Raw genomic sequence first — 26037 nt, 5'->3', positions numbered from 1 at the left:
GTTTTTTTTTTTTTTTTTTTAAACCTTGTTCCTGTTTTGTATCATTGTATGTTATGTAGTGTTATGGATGTGATTGTCTTTGTGTTCATCTGATTGTAACAGCGACTTTGGGTTACTGAAAAGCGCTTTAAAAATTCCATTTATTATTATTATTATTATTATTACTAACTGCCCTAAATAATGAACTGAAGGTGTGGCTAACTGTGCTTTGGCCAGATTAGCTTTGTGACCATGGGCACTGAGATGTGTTAGTAATGCCACAAGTTCATGGATGTGCACTTTCTTATTAGGTGAAGCAAGCATGACATCATCAATATATTGAAGTAGTGTGGAATTTTTAACAGGACATTTGTGGTTCTGCCAAATGCAGCCTTAGTGCCTGGTGATAAATAGTTGGACTATTGTGTAGGCCCTGTGTAGACCACTGAAACATTTCACCATCAAAACAAAAGGCCAACTATGGTCGACTGTCTGGGTGAAGTGGAACAGACCAAAATCCATTAACAGAAGACTGTGTTTGTGTTTGGTACTCCATCAAAAATGCTGCTAGGATCTGCAACCATAGGTGTTATCCAATCTATGCACATGTTAGCAATGTGATAGTCTACTGTGAGATGCCAGGCCCCGAAGCCTTTTTTACAGGCCAAATTGGAGAGCATGACTCTCTCTGTGCCTTAATTAATATACCTTTATCAACCAATTCTTGTATAATTGGTCGAACACCTTCAATTGCTTCCCTGGCTAGTGGATATTGCTTAGTCACAGGTGGAGGTTTTCCCGTGAGCTTGAATGGTTCAATGTCTAACAGTCCACGTTCATCCTTGGTTTTTGACCAGATAGGATGATCTTTAATTTGAGGATCAAACACTTGGAAGGAACTGGAAGGACAGATAGCTTAAGATTCCCAACTCCAAACTCCAATTGCATTTTCAATTGAGTAATGGCATCAATACCCAAAATTGGAGCTAATATGAGGGAGAGAGAAATAGATTTAGGACCAAACCTACAGGCTACAGGCAAACACACAGGCTCAAGTAATCAACTCACTCTAGGCTAGAAATCTTGGACACTAGTTCAACAGGTATTCTCCTTCAGTCTTTGTCTTGTCAAATGTCATAAATTATATGTGATGTCATTCATTAAGGATGTTGTAGTCTAAAGAACATCCAATTCGGCATGAATAAGGCAAGAGATTTACCTTCCTCAATCTCCGAAGACCAAATAGGCCTTCAAGGCGGGGTTCCTGAGACCTGGTTTAAAACCACTGGCACTGAAATTTTAAAGTAAGTATTTTTTAGGAAAATAGCAGATTCAGTCAAAAAGAAGCAGTTTAGTCCTAGGCAGAAAAAATAAAGAATTACTTAGTCATGAAGTCTTAGTTATGAAGAAAAGAGAGTCTGAAAGTGAAAGCAATGCTCTTCTGAGCTAAGAACAGAACAGAGAAGCAAGAGAAAAGAAATGGGAAAATAGAGGGGCAAGTTAAGTTTCCCTTAGGAAACTTGGACTCTCATTTTGGAAGTTCAGCACTGCAGAAATGAAGTGAGAAAGGAGAATCAACTTCATTTATGTTTAGAGCCATTGCCTCATGGCAAAGGAAATTGCAGCCGAAGTTTTATTTCTATATCCACAGCAAATTGGGAAACTGTAATTTAGCTCAGAGACGCTCAGCATCTGAGCCTGGAATATTCTCATCTACATAAGGTGGTCATGACAGAAAGTTTGGGAACCACTGGGTTAATGTGTGTTATTTTCAACAGATATCATTGCTGGTGTTGTGTGTTTGTGTGTAGAATGTGAGGGTTATTTGTGGTGTGTGGGTTGCGCGTAGTGTGTGTGATTATGGGTTACGTGTGGTTTGTCTATGCGAGTGTCTGTGGGTTTTGTGTAGTGGTGTGTGTGTGTGTGTGTGAGTGTCTGAGTTGGTGGTGTGTGTGTTTCTGAGTATCTGTCTGTGGTGTGTGCAAGTAACTGAGTTGGTGGTGGGCAGTGTGTTCGACTGTCTGAATTGGTGGTGTGTGCAAGTTGTGTGCAGTGTCTGTGAGGGTGCTGTGTGCAGGTTGCATATAGTGTGCGTTTGTGGGGGTTATTTGTCAGGGGTAAAAATATGTCAGGATTATCTGGGTTGTGTGTAGTATGTGTGATTGTGGGTTGTATGCTGTGTGCATTCTTTGTGGTGTGTGGGAGTGTCTGTATGGGATGTGTACAAGTATCTCTGATGTGTGTAAGTAATTGAGTTGGAGGTGTTTAGGTGTGTAAAAATGATTACTTTTACTGCAAAAATACAGTGTATATATCTTGTCAGTCCTAATGTCAGCATCTTAGTGATTTTCTTTACTTTCTATGAGAAACTAGTCTCCTGTCCCTCACCAAGTGGCCATTTACCCTCACCAAAGAGTAAAAACCCTTATTTATGGTGTGTTTTATTCTGATGTACTGAGTTTATTTCTGATGTTTACACTTGTTTCTCACCGAGTACAGTGTTCCTTTAAATGTCTGACGTGTTAAAAGGTGAGAGCTGTACTCTGATTCACTGTAGAGCAAGGTAAACTCCCCCACACCCCTGCTGCATTTAAATGTCCTCAGTTGGGGGAAACGTAACTAGTAAAAGACATCTAAGCTTTGAGACATATTTATTGACTTAATTATTGTTTGTGAAGCTTGTGGCTGCCAAATAGAACAATTTGAGTCTCTCTCGCGGTGTCTGGGTCTGTTAGGTGCTGAAAACATCCTCTCTGCTGCGTGTTTGTCCCTCCTCCTTAGGTGCGCATCACGATAACTCTGACCCTGATTGGTCTACAGACTTGATTGACATACACATGGCAGTATGTGTGACATGGGTCCACGGGGATCATATTTTAATTTTTTTTTTTTTAAATGTGTACTATTTTTTCAGGATTTTATTTTTGGCCGGTACTCAGGTTTTAGTCTCGTTTTGAAGGTGACCATCTAAGGTAAGCGCTGTTGTGCTAACTTTGTGTGAGAGCTGCTTGTGGGCTCTTCAGGTTTCGAGAAGCAGTGGTTTTGTCATTGATGAGGAAGAAACCTGAAGTTTGGATTATCAAATTTTTTGGCTTTAATTCCTTAGTCCTACATTTTAGTGTATATCCTCATGATCCTAAGTGTCTGCCCATTCGATTAGTGTATGATATGTACACAAATATGGCACAGTGACAAATCTGAAAATCTGTACTGTCACTAATATTTTTTCATAACAATTTCCAATAACTTAGCAAAAATACTTTTTTATCAGTGGGATTATATATAAAATGATTAAATCAATGAAAATCAGTGACTTTAAGCTTCAATTTGGTACATTAACTGTCAACTTTGGACCTGTAGTACTTGAGAGATACTGACGGATATAACAATGAGTGAAATATTTATTTATTTATTTATTTATTTTTATAGGCGCCGCCGACCAACAAAATAATAGGCTAAATAACGCTGGGTTTCTAGGTTACAACTATCCACTCAGTCGTTTATGATAGCAGATTGAGTGTATGTTACAAAGAGCAGCCAGTAACAAATAGAGAGCTGAAGAAGAGAAAATAAATCATACCATTTTCTCTGAGACGGCATGCAGCTACAGGTTGGAGGCTTGTACTCCTGTACTTGTGCTCAATGATGTCTGCCTGTAAGATGACAAAATGGACGCAAGGGGCGCTATAACAGCCAGAATGATGGAGCTGCCCACAGCATTGCCTGTGTGCATTGTGTAAATATCAGCCTCTTGTGCCAATGCCGATTATAGAAAAAAAAAATTCCAAAAATCAGCCCGATGTATCGGTCGATCACTAGATCATAGCACATAGCTTTTCAAAGGTTGCTTTCAACATTCTGAAATGCTGAACCCATAGCTTGTCTGAAACATGGCTGTGCACTAAATTCACCCAGAATTGTCTGGTGATTTTGCATTCCCAGATGTATGGTGAATGTCATTGGGGGAAGCATGGCTATTTCAGCCTTCTTTAGGTGGTCCATTGCTCATTCTGCCCTGTCTCTGCATGGCAAACAACACAGTCATAAAACGATTGCAAGTGGCTGTAAAGATGATTCTGCTTATAACAAAAAGCAAGTTACATTTCTCCATTTCAATGTCACCCTTTGACACCAACACACTTTGTTGGCATTTTTTTCTGCCTAAATTTAGTAAAGGCCCATAACATTTTTAAAATGTCTGGATGGAAACCCAGCTACATAATGATACAAGAACAACAACAATCAGGCATGTTGGAAGGCAGAGACAATGAATTAATGTAAATGACCTAAGGTGAGTGTTAATAAGCTTAATGGTTTGCATATCTCCACTGTCCAATAGACCAATTTGGAATGGACGTCACGATTATGTCACTGGCAGCTGCACAAGCATGATGGTGGGAGTAAAACAGCATAAGCAAGTGGAGTGAAATGGGAATCGTTTTTATAGAATACCATCATTGAATACGGCCTTTGAGGCAAAAGGAGACAAGGTATTAAATGGACAGACTGACTGATGAAAGCATCCAAAATTCTCTCACCCACAGTTTATGATGCAGCAAAATCAATGATGTACTTAATAACAACAAATTAGTGAAAGCAGCAACCACTAAGCTGGCATTCCCAGCTATTTCATAATGGTAAATACCATAGTCAGTTTGTCAGTCCGTAAAACACAAAAAGCATCCGTCAAATCTTGGTATTCAATGTCCTGAAAATTGAGTGTTTCTTTTGTATACATGCCTTGAATGTTTCTTTTGTATACATGCTGGGTTTTTCCACAAGCTATATGAAGACACCCGGCCACTGTAATTTAGTTTGTTCCTTGACCCACTTACCTGGGTCAGGAAACTTCACCCCTTACTAAGAGTAAGCTTAATAGTGTAGGACAACCTCTTGTTTACTCGTAATTTAATAAATTAACTTGAGTAGCCATATTTCCATTTTCCTACACTTGACACTGCTATGCTCGCTGTGACTATCTGCCACCAAATAAGCTCCGCCTACAAACCCTGTCATTCTTGTTTGCAAAAAAAAAGTATGAAACTGTATATTTTTGGTTGATTTTTAGTTTACTGCATCATCTGAACACAGCAGATGTCCTTCAAACTGTGTGAACATTTCATGATTAATGAATCACGATCAACCACAGAATAAGCTGCTGAAAAATAAACGTGTTCCATATTTGAGGTTTAGATAGTTAAGATGTATGATTTTTTTGAGACAGAAGTTCCACAGCTATCACTCAGCTGGAGGGAGTGACTGCTCATACTCAGAGAATGCGCTTCTCATTGATTGTTGCATTTATTAAGCCAAACAGCATAAGCTATCCATCTCTTTTCTCTGTTCTGATGATCTATCAGGCTTTGGAAGGGTCGTCCAGTTTCATAGGGGAATAGCTTAAATATTACATCCTGTACCTCTGTCCAAAGGGTAATACAGCACACAAAAACAAGGTGTAGGGGTAAAATTAAGAAATTAATTAATACAGAACATGCAGAAGTCTCATCAGAACAGGGATATAACATTGATTATACTCAATCAATCACTTTGGAGGCCTCACACCTCCAAAATTACCTGCTGGTCACATTCATGGATTTACGACTACACTGCTGTGTGTGGATCAGGTGAAATGTGAAAGAAAAGTCTCAAAATCCAAAAACCCATGAGAGGAATTGAACAAAAATGCTTCACGCAATACAGGCCAGCAACTTGATCCTTAAATGCAGATTTATAAATGCAACACTTATAAATTAAGTTAAAATTCCAGACTTGGACTTAACAAATACATGCAATTAACATTTAGTAGAATGCATAAATTTACACATAAAATTAATATATTTATGAACACCAAAAACATGTATTAATGAATTTAATTGTGGATATATACAAGTTGCAGATTGTGAGAGACAGACGAGCATATTTGTGAAGAGTGAACCATCTTTGTAATTTGTGTCTAATTGTTGGCATATGATTCATACATTTGTCAAGTATTTTGAGACAAATCTTTTACATACACGGCAAGATGTAAAACTATAGCTGGGCCTGATTAATTTCAGCTCCAGAGCATTTACATCCATTGGTGTAGGAAAAATTGGTGTCCCATTTAGCTTATTAGGAGCAGTTTAATTTTATCAAACCTGGCACCATCTTGTGTGCCAAGCTCATAGGAGTGTGCATGAAACAGCCAAGGAGTGTGTGTCCACATTAATTTAAACTCCTGGATGACATAAACATGCCACACATCATAAGCTGGTATATTATTTGATGTAGCCTTTCACACATGCCATCCTCTCGTGGTACCGCAGAATTATGTTAGTAATTGACTAGGTGAGCCTTTGTCCAATGAATTCTGAATATGTTTAGAAATGTTTAGAAAAGTCAGAACACTTTAGAAGAAAAAATTCTAAATTTTCTGACCTAGTCTTTCAGCATCTATAAGTACTCAAGAGATCAAGTCAACATTTTCTATTGGAGTCTTGAGCAGTATATGAGGAGTTGGATGGTTGGTTCACAGTGGATACAGCAAAAAAATGCATTTCATTTTCAAGAAATAAGTTGTCCAAATCCAATTCAGGTGCTGTTTTCAATTTTCTTTTCAAGAGAGAATGTTGGGGGGGAATTACAGCAGACTTACAGGTTTAACACCGTCTGTGTGTTTTGGCTGTCAGATTCAGAATGCATGTTTTTTTTTAATGACTTTTAAACTGGGTTGACTTAAATTTTTTTAATACTTTTAAAGGGTGCCATGATCTGAAAAATGATGAGAAAATCTGCTCTAAAATTTTCCAACAAACTTTTGGCCTTGTTTTCTTGTGTTTCTATGGTTGCGCACCATGCCTCCTCTTCCTACTTGTGAATAAAGCTAGTCATTATTTTCCTTCTCTCTTGTTGTGTCCTTATTAAATGCTTTTCACAAATCACCTCACCTAAGTCCCGGACTTGCTCAATGCACTTGGCCAATACTTGTTAATTCTAACAAGCTGTAATTTACCTGCACTACCACTCTCACTATCTGTTTCTTTCCAGCGTTTGACTGGCCCTCCTGTTTAATTCATTACATCTTTTTGATCCTAATATACCTATATCTTGACCTACCTTAGCACATATAAAAAAAAAAAAAAAACTTTAGTGGTTTCAATACACCTCTCCCATACCATGCCACAATACTTAATTTTTTTTAATTTATTTTTAAACTGAACTTTTCGTTTAGCTGCTATTGAGGTAGTATAAGATCTGTCTTTGTCTCTAGTGTCATTTAACTTAAGAACACTAATGAAAGCTCATAAAGGTATTTAGACATGCAGTTTGTTTTTTAGCAGTTTTTTTCAGCCCTACTTAGAAGATGCATTAGACTAAAAATCCTAACAAATTTTGTTTTGGTGCTTTAGTGCAATATTTGTTATTTTTTTTTCCTAGTAAATCTTTCTTGAAAGTTGTGTTCATTCACTATTTTACAGTAAAAATTACCATTTTTACACTATTTTTGTTGACACCAAAATAGCAACCACTCAATGATGGGATTTGATCATTCTAAAAATTTAAGACTGATACATTTCCTGGATTTTGTGTAAATGTTTATTTGAATTTTCCATGTGGCCAAGACACCAAACAGCTACAGTGTAGTGCAGTGATTGGACAATTTATAAAATTTAAAATTGCATGTTCCATTCCTTATAAATGTGGATAAGACTTTGCTATGGGTGGACCTGTCTTTTTTATTAATTAATTAATTAATTAATTTTTATTTTTTTGCAGTGGCAATATTGTTTTTGGTATGTATATTACAGATTAGGTATTCTAATAAAGATGGCACAATTCATTTAACAGTTGGATCCAATTTCTTTTTATTTGCGAAGGTACATCACATATGGAAGCCTCATCAGCCAATGGGATGGCAAGTTTGCAGAGTGGTGTGGCAGGAGTAGCAGCTGGCTCAGGTGTTATAGGAAAACGGAGGATTGAGGAACGTTCTGCGTTCGACAAACGTCTGCGCTTCAGTGTTCGCCAAACAGAGAGCGCCTATCGCTATAGAGACATTGTTGTGAAAAAACAAGATGGCTTCACGCACATTTTATTTTCTACAAAGACATCTGAGAACAATTCACTAAATCCTGATGTGAGTATAAATATGCTAGTCATTTGTAGAAACATCCATACCTTATTGCTAAAACTGAAGTTGAACCCTTCTAAGTTGAGGAGGAGAATAATAGTACCAAATTATGACAGTCATAATGCTTTAGTCAGTACCATTACAAATCTCCAAAATGGCAGGTTCGGTGGGGTGTTTTTATATGCAGTGTACTCTACCTTTTGTACCACTTGCCATGAAATGCAAGTAGTAACTAATTCATTTTGTGTGTTTCCATATTGTATATATGCTACAGGTGATGAAAGAAGTTCAGAGTGCTATGGCCACAGCATCAGCTGATGATAGTAAGTTAGTGCTCCTAAGTGCTGTTGGAAGTGTGTTCTGTTTTGGCCTAGACTTCATCTACTTTATCAGACGACTCACAGATGACAGAAAGAGAGAAAGCATCAAGATGGCAGAAACCATAAGGTAAAAATGAATATGCTTCATTTTCATTACATTATCGTCTGACTAGTGTGTGTTCACTGCCACAGATGGGTTAAATGTGAAAGGCACATTTCATTGTATGTTGTACAATGACAAATAATTGCACATTTACACATTTACTTAAAATACTTTAAGTCACATCACCATGAGAATTTCTGGGATGTGCCAGACCTTGAAAGAGAAATTGTTATTTTTGGTATGCACATTGTTGTTAAATCTAAGGCCGCAAGTAAGTAAAAACAGAGTGCAGTGATTTGCAAATGGGATAGACCCATATTTTATACACAGTAAAACATAGAACAGATATCAGATGTTAAAAGTATGAAAAATATGATCTCAGAAAAATAAATTAACAAATTTAGAACTTGATGGCAGCAACACACCTCAAAGTTGGGACAGGCATCAAAATGCTGGAAAAGGGTACTAATAACAGCTGAGCCGTTTTCAACTAAGTCACATAACTGGGTATACATTTTAGAGGGGCAGACCGCTACAGAAGCAAAATGAGGCAGATTTTCCCCAATCTGCGAAAAACTGAATCTGAAGAATAAAGAATTGTTATAGAAATGTTTCAGAAAAATGTTCTTCAGTTTAAAATCAGGAAGACTTTGAATATCCCACCATCTACCGTACATATCATCAGAAGATACAGACAATGTGGAGAAATCCCTGTGCGCAAGGCACATGGTCAAATATTGAATGCTCATGACCTATGTTCCCTCTCTGTATTAAAAAAAATAAAAAACATGCATAATTCTGTACTCTGAATCCATTGCATGGGCTCAGGAACGCTTCCTGAAATCACTGTGTTAACACAGTTCCTCATGCAATTCCCAAATGCAAATTAAAGCTATAGCATGTCAGTAAGGAGCCACAGTCCAGAAATTCAGCTGTCTTCTTTGAGCCAAAACTCATTTAAAAGGGACTGAAGCAATGGAATAGAAATCTGTTATATCTCTTTGGAAAGCATGGGTGTCGTATCCTGCAGACTCAGGAGGAGGGGGACCATCCTACTTATCAGTTCCAAGGCTGCATTTTTTTATGACATGGGGTTGTTAGTCACCATAAATGCAATACCATTAAATACATAAGTGTAAAAGAAAACATCGAGGGTCTTCAGTAACTCTGAGTGAATCTCGTCCACTCCTGGGGCTTTGCCACTGCAAAGCTTTTTAACCACCTAAGTGACTTCAGCCAAGGACACTTTTGGCCCTACCTCCTGCACAGGAGGCATGTCTCTTGGAGTTCCTCAGAGTGCTCCTTACAACGGCTGACAATACGCTCAGTCAAGTTCATAGTTTCACCATACTTACTGAGCACAGCTTGGACAGTGTTCCCCCCCCTTCCCCTATTAAGTGTTGTCCAGAATCTCTTTGAGGCCACCCGGAAGTTAATCTCCATGGCCTCTCCAAACTCCTCTCATGCCCTGGATTTTTCTTCAGCAACTGCGACAGCTGCAGCCTTTTTTGCCTGCCGGTCCCCATCCGTAGAATTGGAAGTTACCTCAGCCAGCGAATTTTGAAAAAAAAAAAAAAGCCTCCTCCTTCCGCCCCTTCCTGCTCTGGAACATGTGAGAAATTCTGTCGGAGGTGAGAGATGAAATCTTTCATGGTAAAGTCTTCTGCCAGCCTTTTTAGACCATAACGTTTGTGTGATCGGGTTACTAAGGAGTGTTCATTGGACAGTACTATTGAGGACGCGTCCTACCTCGGTCGCAGCCTAGGCTTTGGAACACAGCTACTGAGTCAGAAGAGATCGCGAGACACGGCTTCTAATACCAGCGCTTTTGCAGACCGCCCTAAGCTTGTATTATTTTACATACTTATCAGATAGTCAGGGCAAGCCCATGGACAAACTGGTCTGCAAAATATGTTTTATACCTGTGCAGACCAAAGAAGCCAACGCCTCCAACTCGGTGAACATCTTTCTGACAGATGAGCAGACTTGTTTAAAGTTCAGAAAAAGTTTTAATTCAGAAAAAGGCAGGTTAGTGAATATAATGGATAACAATTACATCATACACATCCCAAAAATGTAACATAGATGTGTACTGAGTGTTATTAAACTAATAAATCAGTGAGATCTGGTTGGAAATACAAAATAAACTACCATAAAAATTTCCATAAGCTCAAGGGCAGAGATCTCTGCACACAATGTAATAACAATATGACCTTTCCACTCTAATTAATTGAATTATCTAACTACTAATGTTACAAATGTACATATTCATTGTCAAAAACGCTCATACGTATTTTTACTGAGCATGAAAATAAACATAAATGATGTGAACTGTAATTCGTGGTGATGAAGCCCTTGGATTATTAGATTGCACATTACGGAACATAAAGGACACAATACATGTTTGTGGATAGGTCTGTGCTTTACTGACCACATGTAGGTTTTTTTATGTAGTGAAATTAAATATAAAAATGATATTTGAAAATAAAAAGTAGTTTACGATGTATATAGTCATCAGATGAAGATTCTGTAGGTTTTTTTTTTTTTTTTAAATTAATAATGAATTTTAATTTCCATGTTCGATCATATGTTACTCCACTACATTTCCTGGTGTTTTAGGTTTTTGTCATGGTGTCATTTCAGTATTGGTATTGGGATATTTAGGCACGTATCAAAAGTCATAACTTTGGTATTGTTACAACACTATTTAATACTGTGTAACACATACCATAAAATTACAGAAGAATGGGAGAATGTTTTATATTTTCTTACAATTATACATTGTACAAATATTAAAACTTAAAATGTATTTGTACACCTAATAGAAATATGTGGGTCCACCATACAATGTGAGAAACATTTGCTCATCTTTTGCTTCATGGTTTGCATTTGTCATCCTCTAGTCCTTTTAATGGTCACAGGAAGCTTTTGGCTGTATGGTGGACTATTCTTGATCTAGGGGTTTAGAAACTCCAACAAAACTACTGTGTCTGCTCCACTGAAGGACTGTTTAAAAGGGGTCTAGTCTCTACTACAGATGCTCTCTGCTCACAAGGTGATGGAGTGTCTGATACTTTCAGTATGATAAGCTGGCCTCACAGTCAGGATTCTGCCAGTAGCATTCTGATTTGCCGCGTGCCTTGTATACTTCATGCCAAAATAGCAGACTTGTTATTGGTCCTTTTTTGTGTCAGATTCCTTTTCCTGAAGTAGCAGGTGATTCTTGGCCAAGTTATTTGAGGAAAGGTACCAGTCTGTCAATGTGAGACTAAAAGGGAACTAATAAAATGGTCAGCTGTTTTATGGGCCTAGTGAACAAGTCAATGTTCACTATCTATATTAGAGTCATGTCATTTGTCTTGAAATGTCTAAATTAAATATCTAAATGTCTAAAGCTATTGTGGAAATACTGAGTACTTGGAGATGTTCAAATGGCATAATGTTTTAACAACATAATGCAGTGTAAAGTTAAGTAAAAACTAAAACTGTTGGAACTATTTACCCATAAAGTAAAAATAATAATGACAAGCTGTTTCTCATTTCTTAGAAACTAACCAAATTCATTGGACTAGACCTAGGCAATTTGGACAAAAATGTTATCAATATAAATGATTTTAATTGATCAATATTAAATATGATATATATTAAATATTCAATATTATTGTCACTTTTTTTTAAAGAATAACTTGAATGGATAGACCAAATTACTTATGACTTGTTGATACATACACCTCCTATGTGTTGGACTATATCAAGACCAACATTGACAGGGTTACCACATAGAAGATGATCACCACTTACCCAAATCAGAAACCATGGATGAACAAGCAGGTGCGTCTTCTGCTGAAGGCCTGTGACATTGCCTTCAAATCAGGTGACGCACAGGCCTATAGCATATCCAGGGCAAATTTGAACTCTAGAGTTTCACCTTGGATTCTGACTCAATGTTAAGGACCCCCACAAAGCAGATATGATTTGAGTGGTGGATCATTCTTAGCACTGCAGCGACACTGACATTGTTGTGATATATCAGTGTGTATTGTGCTCTGAGTGGATCAGACACAGCAGTGCTGCTGGAGATTTTAAAACCTGTGTCTACTCACTGTCCATACTGTTAGACACACCTACCCTGTTGGTCCACCTTATAGATATAAAGGCAGAGACAGTAGCTCATCTGTTGCATCACAAATTGGGCTGATTTTCCTCTAGTGGTTTGTAAGTGGACACAGGACACTGTCAGCGGGAGGACTGTTCTCAGTCCAGCAGTGATGCTGAGGGGTTTAAAACTCCAGCACATAAATCATACCTGCTGTGTGGGCGTCCTGACCATTGAAGAACAAGGGTGAAAGGGAGCAATGAAAGTATGCAGAGCAAAAGGTGGACCCACCTCTGTAATTGTAGACCTACAAAGTGCTCCTGAGGCCAGTGGAGCTGAAAACGTGGACACTGAATGTAGAAATAAGGAGGTGGTCATAATGTTAGGGTTAATTGATGGAGATCTGCATTTATGTGTCTGTGTCCTCTCTGTGGCCCTCTCTGACTGGCAGGGGGAGGGGGGAGGAGAGGTGACAGTCAGTGTGTGAGAAGGAGAGGGAAGGGTTGGGGGGGATTCTGCATAACAGAGAAGTCTGCAGGCATAGATGAGATGTAACTGACATATTTTTGAGCATGAACTCGTCCCTGGATAAAAGCCCTATATGGACATATGTGGTATCATGAGAATCTTAAGGACCTGAACTTTAATTATTATCCAAAAAATTTGGAACTTTGCTGTGTGATTGCAGCCTCTTCTTAAAATCTGCTGTGCAGCTTGCCTTTGAAACTTCACACAAAAACAACTGTAATTCAAAAATGCCTTAGCAATATGTTATGAAAATGCACAAGCTCCTTTCCCATGGTCTTCAGATGTATCTATCTCATATATCTATCTTATATTGCTGCTACTGTCTCTGTAGGTGGCGGTGTAATAATTAAAAAAAAAAAAAAAATATTCAACCAGTTGCTGTCTAATTGTAGCACCCCCTTTCTGTGCAATTTGACTTACACATGTGTACCAAGTTTTGTTTGATTTGGGTTAAGTTTGTTTGGGTTATAGCTCAAAGAGTGCACTGAGCTCTGCCCATGCATATTTGTTGAATAAATGCCGCAACAGCGTGTCATAAGTGCAAATTCTTTTTGATAATTACTTACCTACAGTCTATACAGACTGCAAAAATACCAGTTATTTATTGACAGGACAATTTCCAGGGAGGAGTTCCAAAATCTCCATTTTCACACACCTTGTGGATAAACAATGCATTTTTGACAATAGTTGTAATTTTGCAGAGTATTCAGTAAAACACATTGCTTTTTGATATGATTCATTTTTGCTGAGATATTCCATATTCATTCATTCATTCATTCATATTCAAAATTTGAATTGCGCCCCTAATATATATATTTATTTTTTTATGTGCTTAGGAAGTGCTGCCATGGACATACCATTCAAGTGTCATGATGATTGGACCTTGTTAATGTAGTAAAACCTGATTGGCGCTGCCTAGGCTTGCAGTTGCACAGCCAAGTGATCATATTTTCCAACCTTATAGGGATCAAGCATGTGAAGTATTGTAACATTTGGGGAAAAGCATTTGAGTTATAGCTGTATTTGTCTTTTTTTTTTTTTTATTTGTTTTTTTTTTGGGAACCCTGTATTTCTTGGTAGAGTCTGGAAGCCAAGCAGTGATGAAATTCCAACTTTTTCTTTGATAATTATGAAATTTCAGTACTTTATATATGTACTTGTAAACTTATTTATAGTGTATATGTATGTAGTGAAGGGTGGGGTATGGTGAGGTGGGTGATAAGCACTGTCTCTCAGGCAGTGACGGGCTGATACCCACTGTGCAGCGAGGGGGGGGGGGGGGGGTTGTGTGCCTGTTTTGTTCCTCAGGGTGAAATAGCTAGGGATAATGAGGAAGCAACACCTATAAGGTAACCCGTGTATGGCGAGTGCAAGGAAAAACACCACAGCAGTAAATGAGTATAAAGAAGCCACCACTTTACTTAATTACTAGAAACAGATGGTATGATCCAAACACACATAAACGTAAGTAAAAGAAAATGTTAAAAGTATTTGGTGTATGTAAATGGCTTATATTTTAAACATGAAATACAAAATGTTAACAGTAAAAGTGGACTTGGGTAGTGCGAAACATAAGAAAATAACAAAATAAATAATCTACCTGGCCCAAAACTAAACCTAACATAAATACACAGGTGACACCCACCCCTTGCCTAGTGAATCTGAACGAGCTTGCCTGTCCACTCTTCACATGGCTAGAGCATAGAGAGGAGAATGGTGGGGAGCACACAGAGAAAAAAAACACACCTTTCCTAACAATCACAACCAGCATACAAAGTCTCAGTCTAACTATAGAGCTACTTTTATAGACATTTTTATGTTCCAAGACCCACCTCCTCATACAAAGCAGTCACTCCTGATTGGTGCAGTGCAGATCATGGCACCTCCTAATTGGTACACCCAGAACCTATATTGAAGGTTGACAAAGAGGGGAAAAAAATACTTACGTGCTATACCTGCACATAACAGTGCCCCACTCTAATTTCTTCAGGTCTGTATGTGACAATTTGGGATCAGCTATTGAAACCTGTCTGTGAAGTGTTCTCTAGATGTTCTGAATTTTTGACAGTGAAGGAGGAAGTGTATCTCTGTCTCAACCTCTCCACTCTCATGTTGACGCCACACTCAGACTGTTTATACAACCCCAATTCCAATGAAGGGATGTTGTGGAAAACAAATAAAAACAGAATACAATGATTTACAAATCCTTTTCCACTTATATTCAATTGAATACACTACAAAGACAAGATATTTAATGTTAAATGGATAAACTAACTAAATTTTACTCATTTTGAATTTGAGGCCTGCAACATGTCGTGATGATCATTATACATGATCCATGGATACATTATACATGTCCATGGAGGCACTTCCTAAGGGCATAAAAATTTTCAGCGGAAATTAAGGATATCGACAAGCCATATGTCTGTATACTCTGCATACAGCCTCACAAATTTATCATTGCAAGTATTGTCAAAAAATATGTTGTATTTTCTCATTGGCCAGTTGTTTGAAAATGTAAGTTTTCTAACTAGTCTGTGGAATTTGAGTCTATTCCCAAACAATTGGCCTTGTTGGAATCTGTAGGTAAATAATTATATAAAAATGTGACTTTTTAACATTGTGTTGTTGCAACATGTCAATAAATTGAAGTGTAAGCAGCTTTATACATTGTTTTATCGGTAACTCAAAGAAATTAAGCCTAATTGAGACCAAACTTTACAGACTTGTGAAGGGTCTAAGTGTGAAGAAGTCTGTCCAATATAACTAAAATCCACCAAAAGCGGGTGTTACAATTGGACAATTGTTACAACTGGATAAATGGGTTTTTGTGTTATAGTGCCATCTGGGATTGCAGTGGCACCACAATTTAATCATGTCTTCTCATCCTGATGAAAATTTGTGAAATTTTTGGGGAAAGCGTTTTTGAGTTATAGGTGCATGTCAGGAATCACGGATGGCGGACTGACGGAGGCGGAAGCACACGCTAAAACACAGATACTTTATAAACAAAAAAATATAACAAAACAAAGACACTAACAGAAAGGCAACACACCGGGAGCTAACAGAGACAGACAAAGGGAGCTAAGCAGACTAAACTAAAATACAAAGAGCTAGACAGACTAAACCTAAAACGGAGAACTATAGCAAACGGGAAAGACAGACAGACTAAAGACCTAGACAGAGATACTTCACTAAGATCTAGAAGGCTAAATAAACACAGATAGCTAAAGCTAAACATAAACACAGTGCTAAATCTGAAACTAAACACAGAGGGCTAGAGCAAACATGACAGACAGACTTAATATCATGACAAAGGAAACGACTGAGACAGACAGACCGGACTGGGTAACATGACGACAGCAACATTGGAAGAGGAACAACATGACTTGAGGAATGAAACGAATGACCGTCAAACAAGAAGTGAGACAAGGGAACTTAAATACATAACACAGACAAGACACGCCTGAGACAGATAACGAGGAGGACGGACAAGGAGGCAGGACATAGGCAGAGACATGGACAATAACAAACAGAGCCATGTGCTGAGAGAGCACATGGTGTGGAAAACAGACACTACAGGACAAGGGCGTGCATTTGTGGAATTCATGCTGGATCTCTGTTATTGGAAGGGGCCTGTAAGCTACATAGTGATAAAAGTTCAACATTTGATATTGATAATTATTAAAGTTCAGGTCTTTAGGATTCCGCTGATACCACATATGTTCATGTTAGGAAAACATCCTAGTAGTACATGCTTAAATATTTCTGTATGTGCATTTGTAACATGAACTAAATGCTCAGCAACACTATGGCAAACACTACACACTAAATATTGGTTTGTTGATCTATATTGTGTTTGAGAGCCTATTTATCTGCACAGGTCAAAGGATCATAACATATGAGCATGAATTTATCACCAGTCATAGCAAAGAAAGCCCTTTTGCTAAACTTTGGCTTCCTTTCGTTTTCTTACTCACTGTTTCAATAAAACACAGCAATAATAATTAAGGTTTTGTTACCATCTTGTGGCAAATATTGTATTTCAGTTAAATGTATTTCTACCCTGAAATGCTTGAAATGTTTCAGTGCATGAAAGTATAATTAATGCTTTAGGATGAATAATTTAATGGGAAAATAATAAATTCCTTCAAAGCCAAATGGCGCTAAAGAATTTATTGTTTACTGATCCATAGTAGGTTTGATCAAATATTTGTCTGCACAGGTTGTAACATATGAACATATATATCTATCATAATTAAGACCAGTACTCAGCAGTTAAATCAAATTAAGGCATTTGGATCATTTTTGGCTTTCTTTGACTTTTCTTATTAACCGTTAAAATAAAACCCAAAGTTCATTTGTACTTGTGAAGCCTCACTGGCCTAGACTGTTTATGGCCTCATTGTTCTGATTCCTACTTATACCTACACTGAGTATTTGGTCGTAGCCTCATTGATGCCTTGTTTGGCCTAATAAGACCATGCTCCCTAAGGCCTCATTGTGCTGATTCTTGTGTGTAGACACACTTAGGCCTTGTGCTTGCGAATTAGGCTCTCCTAGCACAACACTACTTCAAAGAGTCCTTTGGTCCTGCATTTGGACACTGTTTGGTCAGTGGGGTGGGGGGGGGGGGGGGGGGGGGGGGGCTCTATATAATTAAGTGCCTTTTGCCTCATAGATCCTAAACACTGGTAGCTAGAGACCAAAATCCAAAATTCCCTTTTTCCTTGTGTGCAGATGTACAACTTTGGCCAATGACGTTGACAATATATGAACATCACAATACGGACATATATGGTCCAAGTGGCAATCAGGTTTCAGCAGCTGTTTAACGTTGGCCAATCATCATGATCTTTGAATGGCATGTCCATAGAGGCACTTCCTATGTACCTACAGTATTTTGTATTGATAGCCATTAGGGGGCACTATTCAGATTTTTAACATGAAAATCTCATATCATATATAAACATATTGAGATGGAATTTGGATTGTATTATACACTGCAGTATGTCTAACAATACTGCTATTGCATGTGTTGTCAAAAAATGCATGTTTTTTTTTTTTTGCATTGGTCATTTATGTGCAAATTGAGATTTTTTTTTAACTAGTCTGTGGATTTTCAGTCAATTGACAAATACAAACCGGATTCCCAAAAAGTTGGGACACTAAACAAATAATTGTGAATAAAAACTGAATGCAATGATGTGGAGATAGCAAATGACAATATTTTATTTATAATAGAACATAGATGACAGATCAAAAGTTTAATCTGAGTAAATGTAACATTTTAAAGGAAAAATATGTAGATTCAAAATTTCAGTGTCAACAAATCCCCAAAAAATTGGACAAGTAACAATAAGTGGCTAGAAAAAGGAAATTGAGCATATAACTAACAGCTGGAAGACCAATTAACACTAATTAGGTCAATTGACAACATGATTGGGTGTAAAAAGAGCTTCTCAGAGTGTCAGTGTCTCTCTGAAGCCAAGATGGTAAGAGGATCACCAATTCCACCATTGTTGCGCAGAAAGATAGTGCAGCAAAACCAGAATGGTGTTACCCAGCGTAAAATAGCATATATGCATACCATGAGGATAAAAAAACTAACTTTGCATGCAGCGGGTGCTACAATTCGTTAATAAATTGATTCATGAGTTTTTGTATGCTATAGCTAGTATAGCAAGCCTATGAATTTTAGTAACATTTGGGGAAAGAGTTCCTGAGTTACAACTATGTTTGTGTGCTTTGTTGAATACATGCTTCACCAATTATTGCAAGGGCCCTGAAAGCCACACACCCAGATAGCAAGCATATATCGGTACACTGGAGTAAAAAGGTTGGCACAATACTGACTGTAGACCACTTCTGGTCTACCATCTTACCACTCAGGTTACTGTCCTGTGTACAGGACATTGCACATCTTTAATCTTCTCAAATAGAGACTTTTATTCTGGAGGACTAATACAAATATTACCAACAACTATGGGAGATAATGAGTATGCCTCATATAAAATGATTATGCTAAAATGTTGACACTGGCCAAATGACCAATGTCTTCAGTGGACCAGCCTTGGTCCACCATCACTATGCTATCAGGGCAGTGATGAAATTCCCACATTTTACTGATAGTTATTAAAGTTCATGTCCTTAGAATTCTGCTGAAATCATGTATGTCCACCTTAGGTAAAAATCCAGAGAGCAATTTACATTCAAATATGTGTTTGCATTTCTAAGCTGAATATCTATAATTAATTCTCTGCCTACATCACATGGGTGAATTAAATATTTGGATCAAGCCTATGAATGTTTGTAATATTTGGGGAAAGTGTTCTTGAGTTACAGTATTTTTTTGTGGTTTATTGAATGCATGTTTCACCAGTTACTGGGAGGGGCCTGGAAGCCACACAATGGTGAAAGCCCAACATATTTTGAAGAATTATTAAAGTTCAGGTTATTCTGAATACCACATATGTTAATGAAACATAAAACCTACTTATACAGCACCCCAAGCCTGATGCTTTTGCAAATACATGTCCATTGCAATAATAGTCGATAGTTTTTGTGTAGTTTATGAAAGTTTGAAAATTCCCCATTATAAACTAATATGAGTTTTAAACAGATTTTCTCAAAATGTATTAAATAATGTTTTTTGGCTGCAGATCCTCAATCAGTCAGTGTGGTACTGTTGTAAATAATTGGTTCTATAACTTTATTATGGATGTTCCAATTTTGATCAAATTTAAAACATTTTCCCCAATGTCAACCTAAACTGAATGTTAAATATATGTTCATTGTGTTATAATGATAAAAAAAATTAAAAGTTTTTGAAAGATTCCATATTACTTCACTGTTTCAAGAGGCCCAAGATGTGCCAAGGGTCCACAAGTAACTTGTGGCATAAAATGAAAGCTGCTACCTTCTTGGCCCATAGGTTCAGGGTTCAAAACCCACACTTGATCACAGAGTCAAAAAAATATGGTCATGAATGCCTTGGGAAATTTGTACACAGAGGCTATTGCGCAAGTGTGTTAAACTGAATATTTTAATGTTCATAATAATATTTAAAAATCTGAATCACAAGTTTAAAGTGTTACAGTAGTTTAAGCAATGGTGTGGCGCATCCTGTTAATGCTTGACATTGGAACCAGATGGCCTGGATTCAAATCCAGCTGCTGATTAAATTGGTGAAGTGACTCATTAGAAATGTCCTCACTGAAATTCCTTATTATTATTACAAGTTTAACTCAGAAGAATGAAGTACATTTTGACAGGATTACTTATACACATTTTTCCAGCAGTAAAATTGATAATTTTGCTTATGGGGGAATTTATGGCCTATCTGGCCCAGCTGCTAAAAGTGTGATTGGGCTGACATGTGCTTCAACCCTCGGATCACCACTTGTGGCTATATTTTTAGTATATTTTACATCCATCCATCCATTATCCACCGCTTATCCGGATCGCGGGGGAAGCAGTCGGAGCAAAGAAACCCAGACCTCCCTCTCCCCAGCCACCGCCTCCAGCTCCTCCGGGGGTATACTGAGGCGTTCCCAGGCCAGTCAAGACATGTAGTCTCTTCAGCGTTTTCTTGGTGTGCCCCGGGGCCTCCTCCCTGTTGGACATGCCCGGAACACCTCACCAGGAAGGGGTCCAGGAGGCATCCTAACCAGATGCCCGAACCACCTCACCTGGCTCCTATCGACGTGGAGGAGCAGCGGCTCCACTCCGAGTCTCTCCCGGATGTCCAAGCTCCTAACCCTGTCTCTAAGGGAGAGTCCAGACACCCTGCGGAGAAAACTAATTTCAGCCGCTTGTACCCGCAATCTCGTACTTTTGGTCACTACCCAAAGCTCATGATCATAGGTGAGGGTTGGGACGCAGATTGAACGGTAAATCGAGAGCTTTGCTTTTCTGCTCATCTCTCTCTTCACCACAACGGACTGGTACAGAGACCGCATTACTGCTGACGCTGCACCAATCCGCCTGTCAATCACACGCTCCATCTTTCCCTCACTTGTGAACAAGACCCCGAGGTATTTAAACTCCTCCACTTGAGGCAGGATCTCACTTCCAACCTGGAGAGAGCACTCCACCCTTTTCCGACTGAATACCATGGACTCGGACTTGGAGGTGCTGATCCTCATCCCTGCCGCTTCAAACTCGGCTGCAAACTGGTCCAGCTGGAGGTCCCGGCTTGATGAAGCCAACAAGACCACATCAACACAACAAGCAGACATGGAATCCTGAGACCACCCTCCAAACCGGACACCCTCCGCAACTACGCCGAGAAATTCTGTCCATAAAAATTATGAACAGAACCGGTGACAACGGGCAGCCCTGACGGAGTCCAACTCCGACTGGAAACTAGTCGGACTTACTGCCAGCCATACGAACAAGACTCCTGCTCTGTTTATACAGGGACTGGATGGCTCGTAGCAAAGAGCCCAGTACCTCGTACTCACCGAGCACCCCCCCACAGAATACCCAGAGGTACACGGTCGAATGCCTTCCCCAGATCCACAAAATACATGTAGACTGGTTGAGCAAACTCCCATGCACCCTCCAGGATCCTAGCGAGGGTAAAGAGCTGGTCCTGTGTTCCACAACCGGGGCGGTATCCGCATTGTTCCTCCTGGAGCCGAGGTTCAACTATCAGTCGGACTCTCTTCTCCAGTACCCCTGCATAGACCTTACCGGGGAGGCTGAGGAGTTTGATCCCCCTATAGTTGGAACACACCCTTCGATCCCCCTTTTTAAAAAGGGGAACCACCACCCCAGTCAGCCAGTCCAGAGGCACTGCCCCAGATGTCCACGCGATGTTGCAAAGACGTGTCAGCCAGGACAGCCCCACAACATCCAGAGCCTTGAGGCCCCCCCCCCCCCCCCCCGGGTCCCCAAACTCTGCTTCCTCTGCGGAAGACGTGCTCGAAGTATTCCTTCAACTGCCTAATGACGTCCCCAGTCGAAAGTCAACAGTTCCCCACCCCCACCATATACAGTGTTGGTGGAAAACCGCTTTCCCCTCCTGAGTCGCCTGATGGTTTGCCAGAAACTTCTCGGACCGACTGAAAATTGTTTTCCATGTTCTCACCGAACTTCTCCCACACCCGAGTTTTTGCCTCAGCGACAGCCGAAGCCGCGAGTCGCTTGGCTCCTCTGTACCTGTCGGCTGCCTCTGGAGTCCCCCAAGCCAACCAGGCTCAATAGAACTCTTTCTTCAGCTTGACAGCCCCCCTCACCCGGGGTATCCACCACCGAGTGCGGGGATTGCTACCCCAACAGGCAGCGACAACCTTGAAGCCACAGCTCCGTTCAGCCGCCTCAACAATGGAGGTCCGGAACATGGCCCACTCGGACTCAATGTGACCAGCCTCCCCCAAGATGCAGTCGAAGCTCTGCCGGATGTGGGAGTTGAAGATCTTTCTGACAGGTTCCTCTGCCAAACATTACCAGCAAACCCTCAGCACACGTTGGGCCTGCCAGGTCTGTCCAGCATCCTCCCCTGCCATCTGATCCAACTCACCACAAGGTGGTGATCAGTTGACAGCTCAGCGCCCCTCTTCACCCAAGTTTCCAGAACATATGGCCGCAGGTTCGATGATACGACTATAAAGTCGATCATCGAAATGCGGCCTAGGGTGTCCTGATGCCAGGTGTACTCGTGGACACCCTTATGCTCGAACATGGTGTTCGTAATGGACAAACTGTGACGGGCACAGAAATCCAATAACTGAACACCACTCGGGTTCAGATCAGCGGGGCCATTCCTCCCAATCACGCCCCTCCAGGTCTCACTGTCATTACCCACGTGAGTGTTGAAGTCCCCCAGCAGAACAATGGAGTCCCCAGAATGAGTGTTCTCCAGCACCCCCTCTAGGGTCCCCAAGAAGGCATGGTACTCTAAACTGCTTTTCGGTGCATAAGCACAAACAACAGTCAGAGCCGTTTCCCCAGACCCAAGGCGCAGGGAAATTACCCTCTCGTCCACTGGGGTAAACCCCAACGTACAGGCGCTAAGCCGGGGGGCTATGAGTAACCCACTCCTGCCTTACGCCTCTCACCCTGGGCAACTCCAGAGTGAAAGGGCATCCAGCCCCTCTCAAGGTGATTGGTTCCAGAGCCCATACTGTGTGTCGAGGTGAGCCCAACTATATCTAGACAGTACCTCTCAATCTCGCGCAGCAGCTCAGGCTCTTTTCCCACCAGAGAGGTTATGTTCCAAAAGCCAGTTTCAGTAACTGAGGATCAGGACGCCAGGGCCCCAGACCCCGGCTGCCACCTGATCTACAATGTACCAGACCCGGATTACTCTCTCTCCCAGAGGTGGTGGGCCCATGGGAGAGTGGACCCATGTAACTCCTTCGGGCTGAGCCTGGCCGGACCCCATGAGTGAAAGTCCGGCCACCAGGCGCTCGCCAAGTAGCCCCTCCCCCAGGCCTGGCTCCAGGGTGAGGCCCCGGTAACCCTACTCTGGGCAAGGGAGGCTGTGTCCATGTTCTTAACTTATTCATCCTTGTCTTTATGGATCACTCTTTGTCTGGCCCATCACCTAGGACCATTTTGCCTTGAGAGATCCTACCAGGGGCTATTGCCCCCGATAACATAGCTCCTAGGCTCACGCAGGCACACAAACCCCTCCACCACGTTAAGGTGGTGATCCAAGGAGGAATTTATTTTATTTTAATTTAGTTTATTATTTCATTATTATGCCCTGTGAAGGACTGGTGCCCCCTCCAGGGTGTATTCCTGCCTTGGGCCTAATGAATCCAGGTAGGCTCTGGACCCACCACGACCCTGAACTGGATAAGCGGTTACAGATAAAGAATGAATGAATGAATTTCATTATTATTAAAAAAAAAACTTATATAGCAATATATTTGAGTTATATATGAATTATATCATTATAAAATCATTAACATTAACATTAACTTTGACATTATAATTTGTTATGGTTTTCATAATTTCATAATTATATCGTATATCACCGTTTCACCACGACCCTGAAATGGAAATGTGGAAAATATGATGCTGATGATTATATCACCTTTTATTAGGCATATCGAGATATGAGCGTTTTGGTCATATTGCCCTATACATCTAATGTTGGTATATGAAAATTTTTGATCAATAAATATACAGTTTTAAAAGCTATCTTGTTTATTCAGTATGATGATCTTATAAAGTAGCACATATAAGTAATCCTTGGTAAATATAAGGTGTCTACATTATATGTAGTAATGCATTGTTAATGAAAATTAATTAATTTTCTATTTTCAGGGCATTTGTGAACACATTCATCCAGTTCAAGAAACCTATCATTGCTGCTGTGAATGGACCTGCTATAGGGCTTGGAGCATCCATCCTACCACTTTGTGATGTTATCTGGGCCAATGAGAAGGCCTGGTTCCAGACTCCTTACACCACCTTTGGCCAGACACCAGATGCCTGCTCTTCGATAACATTTCCTCACATCATGGGAGTTGCTTCGGTTAGTACATGGAAAATTTCTTAAACTCCTGTGTAGTGGTAATACATATAGATGTGGACAAATGTGTTGGTACCTTTGCATCTCATTGAAACAAAGTTTCATTCCTTTATAAAGGTAATTTACTCATGTATAATTGCATGCATTGCATGGTATCTTATAGAGTAAAACAAAGCAAGTGTGAAAAGAGATATATCTTAGCTTATTCTTGTTGGTAACCCTATAAAAATGTATAAATAGATGGAATATACATAGAATGATTACTGGATTAGAAACACCAACCTTTTATCTACACTCATTTTCCATTTTATCAGCACCATTGACCATACAGGAGAACTTTGTAGTTCAACAATTACAGACAATAGTCCCCCCGTTTCTCTGCATACTTTCTTATCCCCATTTCACCCTCCAATGTTCAGGAGCCCCACAAGACCACCATCGAGCAGGTATGATTAGCATCTAGTGTCTCAGCGCTGCAGTGACACTTGACATGTGTTAGTTTGTGTTGTGCTAGTAGGAGTGAATTAGACAAAGCAGGGCTGTTAGAGTGCAGTGTGAAGAAACTGGTTTAGCCCATCAGTTTAGGGCGGCTCTGTGAGAAAGACACAGTTGATATACATGGGTTTGTTTTCAAAATTTTACTTGCAGTGTTTAGGTGTGTTCTATTATTTATTTATTTGTTTATTTATTTATTTATTTTTTGGTGGGGTCCATAAAATTTGGCATCTGCATGAATAAGCCTTTAAATTGTCTCCAAGCATCTTACCGTCCCTGTGAATACATTTGCAAATATTAAGTAGTTTAAGGTTTATAAGACTATTGCCAGACTCCCAGACTGAACAGAAACATGGTGCAAATGGTAGATAAAGAACCAACAAAAGCTTCCAAAGACATAAGGTGAACTCCAAGGTCAAGGTGCACCAGTGTCTGATTGCACCATCTGTCACTTTTTGAGCAGCATGGAAGACTCCTCCACTGAAGGGGAAAAGGCTGAATGGAATTTACTAAAATGCATGTTGACAAGCCACAGTGCTTCAGTGAGTTTTTTGGCAAGCCATGTCAGCACTATATTCACAGATGAAAAAAAATAAAGCTTGCAAATTAAAGATCACCATACCTTCTGTGAAACATTGAGGAGGCTTGGTTATATTGGGGTACTGCTTTGCTATGTCTGGCATAGGATGCCTTGAATCTGGAGAGAAATGTGTTACAGTTGCAGGTCATGGGTCCTCCCTACTGGATAATGACACAGAAGACACAACTAAAAGCTTTCAGGAATGGCTAAGAACAATGGACGTTTCTGATATGGAATCCTTTTAAACATCTACAGAAACCTGAAACAAACAGTCTGGAGTAGAGGTCTGTACATGGGTCCGTCACAATATCTTGTGGCGTGGAACTGCATTTAAAGGA

General features: G+C 39.8%; 1 protein-coding gene across 4 annotated transcripts in view; it reads left to right on the top strand.

Annotated features, from left to right (window-relative positions):
* LOC136675549 (chromodomain Y-like protein) overlaps positions 1-26037 on the top strand; it is a 144578-nt gene that overhangs the window by 56744 nt on the left and 61797 nt on the right. For all 4 annotated transcript variants that reach the window (XM_066652142.1, XM_066652145.1, XM_066652143.1 and 1 more), the window contains 3 exons: positions 7836-8095; positions 8364-8536; positions 24417-24627. In XM_066652142.1, coding sequence (XP_066508239.1) covers positions 7836-8095; positions 8364-8536; positions 24417-24627 — 644 coding nt within the window. The remainder of the gene's footprint in view (positions 1-7835; positions 8096-8363; positions 8537-24416; positions 24628-26037) is intronic.

Source organism: Hoplias malabaricus, chromosome X1 (genome assembly GCF_029633855.1).
Source record: "Hoplias malabaricus isolate fHopMal1 chromosome X1, fHopMal1.hap1, whole genome shotgun sequence".
In the NCBI taxonomy this organism is placed as follows: Eukaryota; Metazoa; Chordata; class Actinopteri; order Characiformes; family Erythrinidae; genus Hoplias; species Hoplias malabaricus.
The sequence above is the reverse complement of the archived record's forward strand: the minus strand, read 5'-3'. Positions and strand labels throughout refer to the sequence as shown.